Raw genomic sequence first — 12,431 nt, forward strand, 5'->3', positions numbered from 1 at the left:
TTAGTCTAAAAAATGTTAGGGAGCTATACCTGCTGCCAAACAACATTATCAAACTAACGAGTCAAACACAATTGTTTTCCAACAGTAGCTCAAATATTCTAGAGTGACTAATTGATATCGTGTTTCCTAGCAATCAATAGCAAAATACTATGTATTTTAACATCAAATAGTACTTATTTAAACTAATTAATAACAATGGAGATATATGTTTAATTTATGCTGTATGAGTATACAATATGCGTTTCGTACCTAAAACAGCCAGTTTGAGTCCAGGTGTTGCCACTTACTAGCTATGTGACCTTGGTAATCTACTTAACCCCTCTAAACCCCAGTTTCCTCATCTGTAGAATGGGAGTCATTATAATACTGACATCCAGAAATTTGCTACAAAATAAAATTAGATAAATTATGTAACATGCTCATCATAATGCCTCAACATATAATTGCTAAATAAATAACAGATACTATTGCTTTGTTATTATTATTATAAACTGCTATATAGAGTATCTTCTGAGTTGGTAAAACATGATAATGGATAACATACCAAGTTTATTTTTCTCACATTTAAACCTTGCAAGTTAAAAAGACAATAGAACATTTCTAATTATAGACAGTTCACTCAACCTACCTTTTCCAAATTGTACTGTATCCATTATCCCATATTTCATGAAGACATAAACACCCTAAGTAAAAAGGGGGAAAAAAGGACATCTGCATTTTTGAAGATGTTTTCAATTAGGTCAAATAGCCCACATCTTTGAGATTATATGAAATTGCACCAAAATCTAAATCTAGTTTTCCTGTTTATTCTCTATGTGGACACTTGTTGAACTTAGCTTCTCTTCACTTCTTGCTTTTCATTCTATTTAACATGGATAATACTTGTTTGCTATATTCCTCATATAAATGCGTAAAGTAATGCCAATAAAATAATCAGAGCAGCTCACAGAAAAGTTATTACAGAAGTACAGAGATTTATCATCTTATTTTATGATAGCGTAGAAAAATGAATGGAATTTTTTAGAAGCATGAAGAGAGGTATATTTCAGCTTAGAAGCAACATCTGATTAATAAAGATGAGGCAGCAACAACATAATGATTTGTGGAGAAAACAACAAAAAGCCTAAAGAAAAGTGCTTCATCTTCTCCCTTTTTCTTAGTGTTCATTAGAATGAGAAAAATAAATCTAAATAAGACATTTATCTTAGAATAGAAATCATCCTACACAGACTAGTGTCCATCTTGTTTTCAACAGGAACATAAATTATCTGCAAATCAAGATTATATTAGCCCACTGAAGGGATTAAAGCTTTAAATCAAAGATTCTTTTTACCTGTTTCTAACTATTTATTTTAATGCAAGAAATATTGTTACACACATTTTTTGATATGTACTATCTCAAGTACATCAGAAGAAAAATGAAGGCATGGAATAATTTACCCATAGTAATTGCCCATAGTCATGCTGTACTCTATTGATAAAACTAGAAAACACAGTCTAAATATGTGGTCTCCATCTCTGAACTAGTTGCTATGAAACCATGGGATAAAAACAAAAAAAGAGATTTTCAAAGCAAAGACAATAGATATTATTATATTAGATAGGAAAGAATTAAATTATTTCTATTGATATATCTTGGTATTAGTAACTTTGTCCCAGACAGATACTTTCATGATGATCAGATGCAGAAGTTCATCCTGTTCATCATGGTTTAAAGCTGTACAAACCAACACAGACCCTAACTGCCACTGAGCTACTTCTCCTTGGGGACTGTCTCTTGAGAAAATTTCACCTCAAAATTGTAATGCTTACTGATCAGTTGATTGGGAATAATGTAACTGTTGAGGAAGAAAACTTTGGGGAAATTTTCCTTAGCTGTGTTTAGGAATTCACTTTTACCACTGGAGGTCGCTGCTACCTAAATTTCGAAACACTAAGGAGTAGGAATAGAAATTGAATTTGCCCTGTGATTCTAAGTTTAATGTAGAATGTAATTTGAGCCGGAGGTAATTTTTAAAGAATAGATTACATTTTAAGGAGAACATTAGAGAGGAAATGTTTACATTGAAGATGAAATGCATTTGAAAGTGCCCTTCTTCAATCTATTCATTTCAGCATATTACCAGAGTAAAAAGTCCTTTTAGTCTTAAATTGGTTGATAGTAACAACAGCAATTTAAAGATCTCACAGGAACAATTAACCTCACTGAAAACAACTTTGAGAACACTATGGAAAATTAGGTGTCAAGAGACTTCAGTCTGAATCATCCAGCTGTTGGCATACAGCCTCAGGGGCATGACTCAGACCCTAATTAGTTAAGCTATTTCCTGCTGAGACCAAACTGTTAATAGTGTGTAGTACAACTAGTCAAACTATTAAAAGTGTATTATTAGAATTATAAAAGTCTATTAGAATTGTCTGACAGGCACAAATTTAAAAAAAATAACACCATGTATTCATCAGACGTTTTAAATATCTGAAATGACCAGAGTTCACAGATTTGATATTTCATAAGACCATTAGAATTTTCTTTTTAAAAAGAATGGATTAGAAACAAAAAAAAGCACAAGGGTTCACAATTGGATAGGTTAGACTGGAGGAAAAGTTTTGTGGTTATTAGGTCAGAATGATGAAAACAATGGTACCACCATTATCATTATGACACTGACACTGCAGATGTTGATGTTAGCACACATCTATGTTGATGCGATGATTATGAAACAGCAGTATTGTACTAGCTTACTCCACCCCTCTGCTGCTGGATAATGATGATTGAAGGCTAAGTATTAAAATAAGGTGAATTCTATTTTGCCCAATAGCTGACTATAGTCAAAACGGTCTTATGAACTAAACCTAACAAGTGAATATTTTACTCAGCCAAATAACTAACAATGCAGAAGTAATCTCAGAACTTCATATAAAAGGTCAAGCAATGTTTTGTACATGCCACGTGACATAAATGCTTGCTGAACTACTTTAATCTATGCAGTAGTGGTAGAGTAGATTAAATATGGCCACAAATTCTTTGCTGCTACTCATATTGAGAGATGGTATCTAATTCCCCTCCCATAAAAACTGGGTTGGCCTTAATGACTTCATTTAACAACAGAATGCTGTAGAAGTAACCTTCCTGGACACCTGAAGACAGGTAAGAAGCTTGGCAAATTCTGACTAAGGCCTCTTGCAACATATTCTCTAGGAGCCCTGAACTGTCCATGTAAGTTATCTGACTACCTGAGGCCAGGTGTGGATGCTTCAGTCAACATTCCCAGCTGAGCCCAGCCTTCTAGCCATCTGTGACAAGGTGCCAGCGAAGAGAATGAAGCTGTCTTGGACCCTTTAAATCAGCCCATTCACCTGATGAATACCACTGGGTGGCCTCTGTCAACACCACATGCAACAGAAGAATCAGCTGTCTGAAGTCTGATTAAATTTCTGACTCACAAAATCATGAGATAGAACAGTTGCTGTTTTAAACCACTAAGTTTTGGGGTAGTTTGTTACACTTCAATGAATAACTGGAACAACTGTTATGTAATAAAATGAGAACCCTCTGATATGAAACCACTATCAGAATTCACTTACCTTGCACCAGCCAATATAACGACCAGTTGTAGTGCGAATGGACGCAAAGCCCATTTGTAAATGACCAGGCTGCTCATCAACATATTTAGACTGGAGAGGTGGTGCAGTATATATGGGGAGCTAGAAGGAAAAAAATTCATGTCAAAAATATAAAATAGCTGAACTTCCTTTTCCAGCAGTATGGCAGAATAAGAATCCTCATCAACATTCCTACTGAAAACAACTAAAAATGCTGATAAAATGTATTTTAAGCCAGCTTTTACCTTGATGTCATTTGCTGTAAAACAGATGGTTCATGGAGTATGGGATCAGGAAACAAAACCCAGAATGAGCTTGAGGTGGGCAATCTTACTGGAGAGCCTATAAAATTGGCATCTCAAGGTGCTGCATGCTCAATTTAAGGTTGAACTAGAAATAAACAGTTCACTCCAAGGAACTGTTAGGAAAACTGATTGTCTCAAAGATTGGGCACGGAGTAGAGAGGAAAGAAATATTTCCTAAGAATTGGCAAGCACAAGTGAGAACTCATAATGTGCAGCATAAAACTATCTTGATAATCTAAGAAATCTCAAATTAAGTATACATTTAAGGTGCTCCCAGGCTGGTATCCCCCACAGATGCTTGGCAGAAGCAAATGAACATCTCCTCTCTGAAGGAAGCTACCCAGACTTCAAAGATTTACAACAGATAAAGGTCCAAGAAATATGAGACCACAATTTTGAAAAATTAAAAAACACAAAGAAGCAAAATCAGAAAACACAAGGAAGCATCTGGACAAGAGCTAGCAGAAACAACAAAGAGCAGAATCAGAGCCACAAAAAATGTATATACTAGAACATATGGTATCAAATACATATATTTTTTATTTTTAGAGAAATAAAAGAGGAAATCTGAGTTAAGAGCAAGAGACTACAAAAATTACCAAAGCTAATGAAAATAAAGAGAAAGAGAACTTCTAGAACTGGAAATTAAAACAAATAAAGAACTCAATTGATAAGTTTTAATAGATTGGATACAGTTTACAGTTGCTGAGAGATTTTGTGAATTAGTAGACCTAAAGAAATTTTTATGCAAAGAAATGAAAAATAAGTATGAAAGAGATACGTATGATAGAGTGAGAAATATTAATATATGTCTAATCAGAGTTCCAGAGAAAAGGAGAAAGATGGGGCAGAAGTAATATTTGAAGAGAATAGTCAAGATTTTTCCAGAACTTATGAACACTTGACAGGTTCAGAAAACTAACATATCCCAAACAGGATAAATAAAAAGTACTCCACAATTAGACAAGTCATAGTAAAACTCTATAACACCAAGGACAAAGAGGGGATATTAAAAAAAAAAAGCCAGAGAGAAAAGACAGATTACCTTCAAAGGAATAAAAATTAGATAAACTTTGATTTCTCAAAAACAACACTGGAAGACACAATATAATATCTTCAATGCACTAAAAAAAAAGTAACTTAACTGAGAATTATATACTCAGTAGAATATCTTTTTTTCAAAAATGAGGGGAGAAGGACACAGACAGACAAAACCCAAGATAATGTGTAACCAAAGGACCCTCAGTGGGAAATTTTAAAACATGTACTTAAGGCAGAATAAAAATATTCCCATTGAGAAGGTTTGTGATGGAAGAAGGAATGATTAGCAAAGAAAGTGGTAAATATGTGGGTAAAACTAAAACAATGAATGTATAAAATAATAATTTTTAGGCATGTGTTTAAAAAATAGAACTACATCTCTGAGTATCAATATAGTATAAGTTAGGAAGGGATGTCAGAAATTAAAATGTTCTCGGTTCTTAATATGGTTTGGACAGAGGGTAAATATACTGATGAGACTTGAAATGAATGCAGGTTAAAATTTCTAGGGTGACCAATAAAAGAAAATAAAAAGAAGGCAGAATTAACAAACTATGTTATAGAAAAAAAAGAGAGAAAATAAAGCAAAGAAAGGAAATAAAAGAACAGAAGAGGTAAGAAAAACAAAAACCACAAAAACTTGGTAGAAATGATTCCAAAGATATTAAAAATTATAATAGATGCAAACGGATAAAATGATCTAGTTGAAAGACAAAGATGACGAGATTGCATTTACAAAATACAGCCAACATTTTGTTTATGAGACATTGTTAAAACAACTATTTAGAAAGGTTAGGGAAAAAAAGGAATAAAAAATACATATTGGGCAAATAGCCACCAAAAGAAAGCTACTATAAGCTATATTAATATTAGACAAAACAGACTTTGAGACAAAAATCATTACTAGAGATCAAGTGCCTATATTAAGACAAAAAGTTTAAATAATGAGAGAGTACATTCTTAAACTTGTATACATCTATTAATATATTCTCAAAATACATGAAACAAGGGGAAATAGACAAAATTGCCATCATAGAGGAAGTTTAACTTATTCTCCATGATGGCTGATCAAAAACCAGATTAAAAATAAAAACTAATAGTAACGAGCAGAAGTGGGCAAACTATAGCCCATGGACTAGTCACCAGTTTATGTAAATCAAGTTTTATAGGGTCACCAGCTATACTCATTCATTAACGTATTGTCTACGGCTGCTTTTGTGCTACAACAGCAGTTGAGACAATGTGACAGAGTTGCATATGTTTAAAATATTTACTATAGGGCATTTTAAGAAAAAATCTATTGACTGCTGGTACAGAAAAATATATTCAACAAGCTTGATCTCACGGATATATATAGCACAGTGCATTGAACAACTGCAAACTACATAATATTTTCAAGCACAAATGGAAATGTATAAAAAACTGACTGCACCCTGGACCATTTCAGGAATTGAAAGTCTTAGGAAATTTCAAAGGACTAATATACAGAATATGTTCTCTTAACACAAAACTCCCACAGCTAGGTCATACTTACTAGTAACAGAATGAGTGTTTTCTTCTTTACATCAGAAACATACAAAATGCCACTCTCACCACTTCTGTTCAATATTTTACTGGACGTTCTAGTCAGTGCATTCAGAAAAGAAAAAGAAATAGAAGACACTAAGTTGGAAAGGAATAAATAAAACTACCTCAAATCGGGAAGATGGCGGAAGAGTAAGACATGGAGATCACCTTCATCCCCACAGATACACCAGAAATACATCTACACGTGGAACAACTCCTACAGAACACCTACTGAACGCTGGCAGAAGACCTCAGAACTCCCCAAAGGCAAGAAACTCCCCACATACCTGGGTAGGGCAAAAGAAAAAAGAATAAACAGAGACAAAAGAATAGGGACGGGACCTACACCAGAGGGAGGGAGTAGTGAAGGAGGAAAAGTTTCCACACACTAGGAAGCCCCTTCATGGGCGGAGACTGCAGGTGGCGGAGGGGGAAAGCTTCGGGGCCGCGGAGGAGAGCACAGCAACAGGGGTGTGGAGGGCAAAGTGGAGAGATTCCCGCAGAGAGGATCGGTGCCGACCGGCACTCAACAGCCCGAGAGTCTTGTCTGCTCAGGGCGGGCGGGGCTAGGAGCTGAGGCTCCAGCTTTAGTCGCAACGCAGGGAGAGGACTGGGGTTGGCGGCATGAACACAGCCTGCAGGGGGTTAGTGCACCACGGCGAGCAGGGAGGGAGTCTGGGGAAATGTGTGGACCTGCCGAAGAGGCAAGAGACTTTTTCTTCCCTCTTTGTTTCCTGGTGCGCAAGGAGAGGGGATTAGGAGCACTGCTTAAAGGAGCTCCAGAGAAGGGCCCAAGCCGCAGCTAACAGTGAGGACCCCAGAGACAGGCATGAGACGCTAAGGCTGCTGCTTCTGCCACCAAGAAGGCTGTGTGCGAGCACAGGTCACTCTCCACACCTCCCTTCCGGGGAGCCTGTGCAGCCTGCCACTGCCAGGGTCCAGGGATCCAGGGACAACTTGCCCGGGAGAACGCACGGCACGCCTCATGCTGGTGCAATGTCACGCTGGCCTCTGCTGCCGCAGGCTCACCAAGCATCCGTACCGCTCCCAACCCCAGGCCTGAGTGAGCCAGAGCCCCCAAATCAGCGGCTCCTTTAACCCCGTCCAGTCTGAGCGAAGAACAGACGCCCTCTGGCGACCTACACTCAGAGGCGGGGCCAAATCCAAAGCTGAAACCCAGGAACTGTGAGAACAAAGAAGAGAAAGGGAAATCTCTCCCAGCAGCCTCGGGAACAGCGGATTAAATCTCCACTATCAACTTGATGTACCCTGCATCTGTAGAATACCTGAATAGACAATGAATCATCCCAAACTGAGGAGGTGTACTTTGAGAGCAAGATTTATGATTTTTTCCCCTTTTCCTCTTTTTGTGAGAGTGTATGTGTATGCTTCTGTGTGAGATTGTTTCTGTATAGCTTTGCTTTCACCATTTGTCCTAGGGTTCTATCCGACCGTTTTTTTCAAAAAATTTCTCTTAATAATTATTTCTTATTTTAATAAATTATTTTATCTTACTTAATTTTATTTTATCCACTTTCTTTCCTTTTCTTCCTTCCTCCCTCCCTCCCTTCCTCTCCGTCTCTCTCTCTCTCTCTCTCTCTCTCTCTCTCTCTCTCTCTCTCTCTCTTTCCTTCCTTCTACTTTTTCTCCCTTTTATTCTGAGCCGTGTGGATGAAAGGCTCTTGGTGCTGCAGCCAGGAGTCAGTGCTGTGCCTCTGAGGTGGGAGACACAACTTCAGGACACTGGTCCACAAGAGACGTCCCAGCTCCATATAATATCACACGGTGAAAATCTCTGAGATCTCCCTCTCAAAACCAGCACCCAGCTTCACTCAACGACCAGCAAGCTACAGTGCTGTACACGCTATGCCAAACAACTAGTAAGACAGGAACACAACACCACCCATTAGCAGAGAGGCCGCCTAAAATCATAATAAGTCCATAGACACTCCAAAACCCATGACCAGATGTGGACCTGCCCAACAGAAAGACAAGATCCAGCCTCATCAACCAGAACACAGGCACTAGTCCCCTCCACCAGGAAGTCTACACAATCCACTGAACCAACTTTAGCCACTGGGGGCAGACACCGAAAACAACGGGAACTATGACCCTGCAGCCTGCAAAAAGGAGACCCTGAATACAGTTTGACAACCAAAATGAGAAGACAGAAAAACATACAGCAGATGAAGGAGCAAGATAAAAACCCGCCAGACCTAACAAATGAAGAGGAAATAGGCAGTCTACCTGAAAAAGAATTCAGAAAAATGATAGTAAAGATGATCCAAAATCTTGGAAACAGAATAGAGAAAATGCAAGAAACATTTAACACGGACATAGAAGAAATAAAGATGAAACAAGCAACGATGAACAACACAATAAATGAAATTAAAAATACTCTAGATGGGATCAAGAGCAGAATAACTGAGGCAAAAGAACGGATAAGTGCCCTGGAAGATAAAATACTGGAAATAACTACTGTAGAGCAGAATAAAGAAAAAAGAAAGAAGAGAACTGAGGACAGCCTCAGAGACCTCTGGGACAACATTAAATGCACCAACATTCAAATTACAGGGGTTCCAGAAGAATAAGAGAAAAAGAAAAGGACAGAAAAAATATTTGAAGAGATTATACTTGAAAACTTCCCTAATATGGGAAAGGAAATAGTTAATCAAGTCCAGGAAGCATAGAGAGTCCCATACAGGATAAATCCAAGGAGAAACACGCCAAGACACATATTAATCAAACTGTCAAAAAATAAATACAAAGAAAACATATTAAAAACAGCAAGGGAAAAACAACAAATAACACACAAGGGAATCCCCAAAAGGTTAACAGCTGATCTTTCAGCAGAAACTCTGCAAGCCAGAAGGGAGTGGCAGGACATATTTAAAGGGATGAAGGAGAAAATCCTACAACCAAGATTACTCTACCCAGCAAGGATCTCATTCAGATTTGATGGAGAAATTAAAACCTTTACAGACAAGCAAAAGCTGAGAGAGTTCAGCACCACCAAACCAGCTTTACAACAAATGCTAAAGGACCTTCTCTAGGGAAGAAACACAAGAGAAGGAAAAGACCTACAATAACAAACACAAAACAATTAAGAAAATGGGAATAGGAACATACATATTGATAATTACCTTAAATGTAAATGGATTAAATGCTCCCACCAAAGGACACAGACTGGCTGAATGGATACAAAAACAAAATCCATATATATGCTGTCTACAAGAGACCCAATTCAGACCTAGAGACACATACAGACTGAAAGTGAGGGGATGGAAAAAGATATTCCATGAAAATGGAAAGCAAAAGAAAGCTGAAGTAGCAATTCTCATATCAGACAAAACAGACTTTAAAACAATAATTATTAGAAGAGACAAAGAAGGACACTACATAATGATCAAGGGATCGATCCAAGAAGGTATAACAATTGTAAATATTTATGCACCCAACATAGGAGCACTTCAATAACTAAGGCAAATACTAACAGCCATAAAAGGGGAAATCGACAGTAACTCATTCATAGTAGGGGACTTTAACACCCCACTTTCACCAATAGACAGATGATCCAAAATGAAAATAAATAAGGAAACACAAGCTTTAAATGATACATTAAACAAGACGGACTTAATTCATATTTATAGGATATTCCATCCAAAAACCACAGAATACACATTTTTCTCAGGTGCTCATGGCACATTCTCCAGGATAGATCATATCTTGGGTCACAAATCAAGCCTTGGTAAATTTAAGAAAATTTAAATTGTATCAAGTATCTTTTCCAACCACAACACCTTGAGACTAGATATCAATTACAGGAAAAGACCTGTAAAAAATACAAACACATGGAGGCTAAACAATAAACTACTTAATAATGAAGTGACCACTGACGAAATCAAAGAGGAAATCAAAAAATACCTAGACACAAATGACAATGGAGACATGACGACCCAAGACATATGGGATGCTGCAAAAGCAGTTCTAAGAGGGAAGTTTATAGCAATACAATCCTACCTTAAGAAACAGGAAACATCTTGAATAAACAACCTAAACTTGTACCTAAAGCAATTAGAGAAAGAAGAACAAAAAAAAACCCTTAGTTAGCAGAAGGAAAGAAATCATAAAGATCAGATCAGAAATAAATGAAAAAGAAATGAAGAAAACGATAGCAAAGATAAATAAAACTAAAAGCTCGTTCTTTGAGAAGATAAACAAAATTGATAAACCATTAGTCAGACTCATCAAGAAAAAAAGGAAGAAGACTCAAATTAATAGAATTAGAAATTAAAAAGGAGAAGTAACAACTGACACTGCAGAAATACAAAAGATCATGACAGATTAGTATAAGCAACTCTATGACAATAAAAGGGACAACCTGGAAGAAATGGACAAATTCGTAAAATAGCACAACCTGCCAAGACTGAATCAGGAAGAAACAGAAAATATGAACAGACCAATCACAAGCACTGAAATTGAAACTGTGATTAAAAATCTTCCAACAAAGAAAAGCCCAGGACCAGATGGCTTCACGGGCAAATTCTATCAAACATTTAGAGAAGAGCTAACACCTATCCTTCTCAAACTCTTCCAAAATACAGCAGAGGGAGGAACACTCCTAAACTCATTCTACGTGGCCATCAACACCCTAATACCAAAACCAGACAAGGATGTCAAAAAGAAAGAAAACTACAGGCCAATATCACTGATGAACATAGATGCAAAAATCCTCAACAAAATACTAGCAAACAGAATCCAACAGCACATTAAAAGGATCATACACCATGATCAAGTGGGGTTTATTCCAGGAATGGAAGGATTCTTCAATATACGCAAATCAATCAATGTGATACACCATATTAACAACCTGAAGGAGAAAAACCATATGATCATCTCAAGAGATGCAGAGAAAGCTATCGACAAAATGCAACACCAATTTTTCATAAAAACCCTGCAGAAAGTAGGCATAGAGGGAACTTTCCTCAACATAATAAAGGCCATATATGACAAGCCCACAGCAAACATCGTCCTCAATGGTGAAAAACTGAAAGCATTTCCACTAAGATCAGGAACAAGACAAGGTTTCCCACTCTCACCACTCTTCCTCAACATAGTTTTGGAAGTTTTAGCCACAGCAATCAGAGAAGAAAAGGAAATAAAAGGAATCCAAATTGGAAAAGAAGAAGTAAAGCTGTTTGCAGATGACATGATACTATACATAGAGAATCCTAAACATGCTACCAGAAAACTACTAGAGCTAATCAATGAATTTGGTAAAGTAGCAGGATACAAAATTAATGCACAGAAATCTCTGGCATTCCTATACACTAATGATGAAAACTCTGAAAGTGAAATTAAGAAAACACTCCCATTTACCACTGTAACAAAAAGAATAAAATATCTAGGAATAAAACTACCTAAGGAGACAAAAGACCTGTATGCAGAAAATTATAAGACACTGATGAAAGAAATTAAAGATGATACAAATAGATGAAGAGATATACCATGTTCTTGGATTGGAAGAATCAACATTGTGAAAATGACTCTACTACCCAAAGCAATCTACCGATTCATTGTAATCCTTATCAAACTACCACTGGCATTTTTCATAGAACAAGAACGAAAAGTTTCACAATTTGTATGGAAACACAAAAGACCCCGAATAGCCAAAGCAATCTTGAGAACGAAAAATGGAGTTGGAGGAATCAGGCTCACTGTCTTCAGACTATACTACAAAGCTACAGTAATCAAGACAGTACGGTACTAGCACAAAAACAGAAAGATAGATCAATGGAACAGGATAGAAAGCCCAGAGATAAACCCATGCACATATGGTCACCTTATGTTTGATAAGGAGGGAGGAATGTACAGTGGATAAAGGACAGCCTCTTCAATAAGTGGTGCTGGGAAAAC

General features: G+C 37.0%; 1 protein-coding gene across 5 annotated transcripts in view; it reads right to left on the bottom strand.

Annotated features, from left to right (window-relative positions):
* APOOL (apolipoprotein O like) overlaps positions 1–12,431 on the bottom strand; it is a 125,472-nt gene that overhangs the window by 42,770 nt on the left and 70,271 nt on the right. For all 5 annotated transcript variants that reach the window (XM_060137432.1, XM_060137430.1, XM_060137433.1 and 2 more), the window contains 2 exons: positions 3,586–3,705; positions 629–683 (listed from right to left, as the gene is read on the bottom strand). In XM_060137432.1, the coding sequence (XP_059993415.1) occupies positions 629–683; positions 3,586–3,705 (175 nt within the window). The remainder of the gene's footprint in view (positions 1–628; positions 684–3,585; positions 3,706–12,431) is intronic.

Source organism: Lagenorhynchus albirostris, chromosome X (assembly GCF_949774975.1).
Source record: "Lagenorhynchus albirostris chromosome X, mLagAlb1.1, whole genome shotgun sequence".
Lineage (NCBI taxonomy): Eukaryota > Metazoa > Chordata > Mammalia > Artiodactyla > Delphinidae > Lagenorhynchus > Lagenorhynchus albirostris.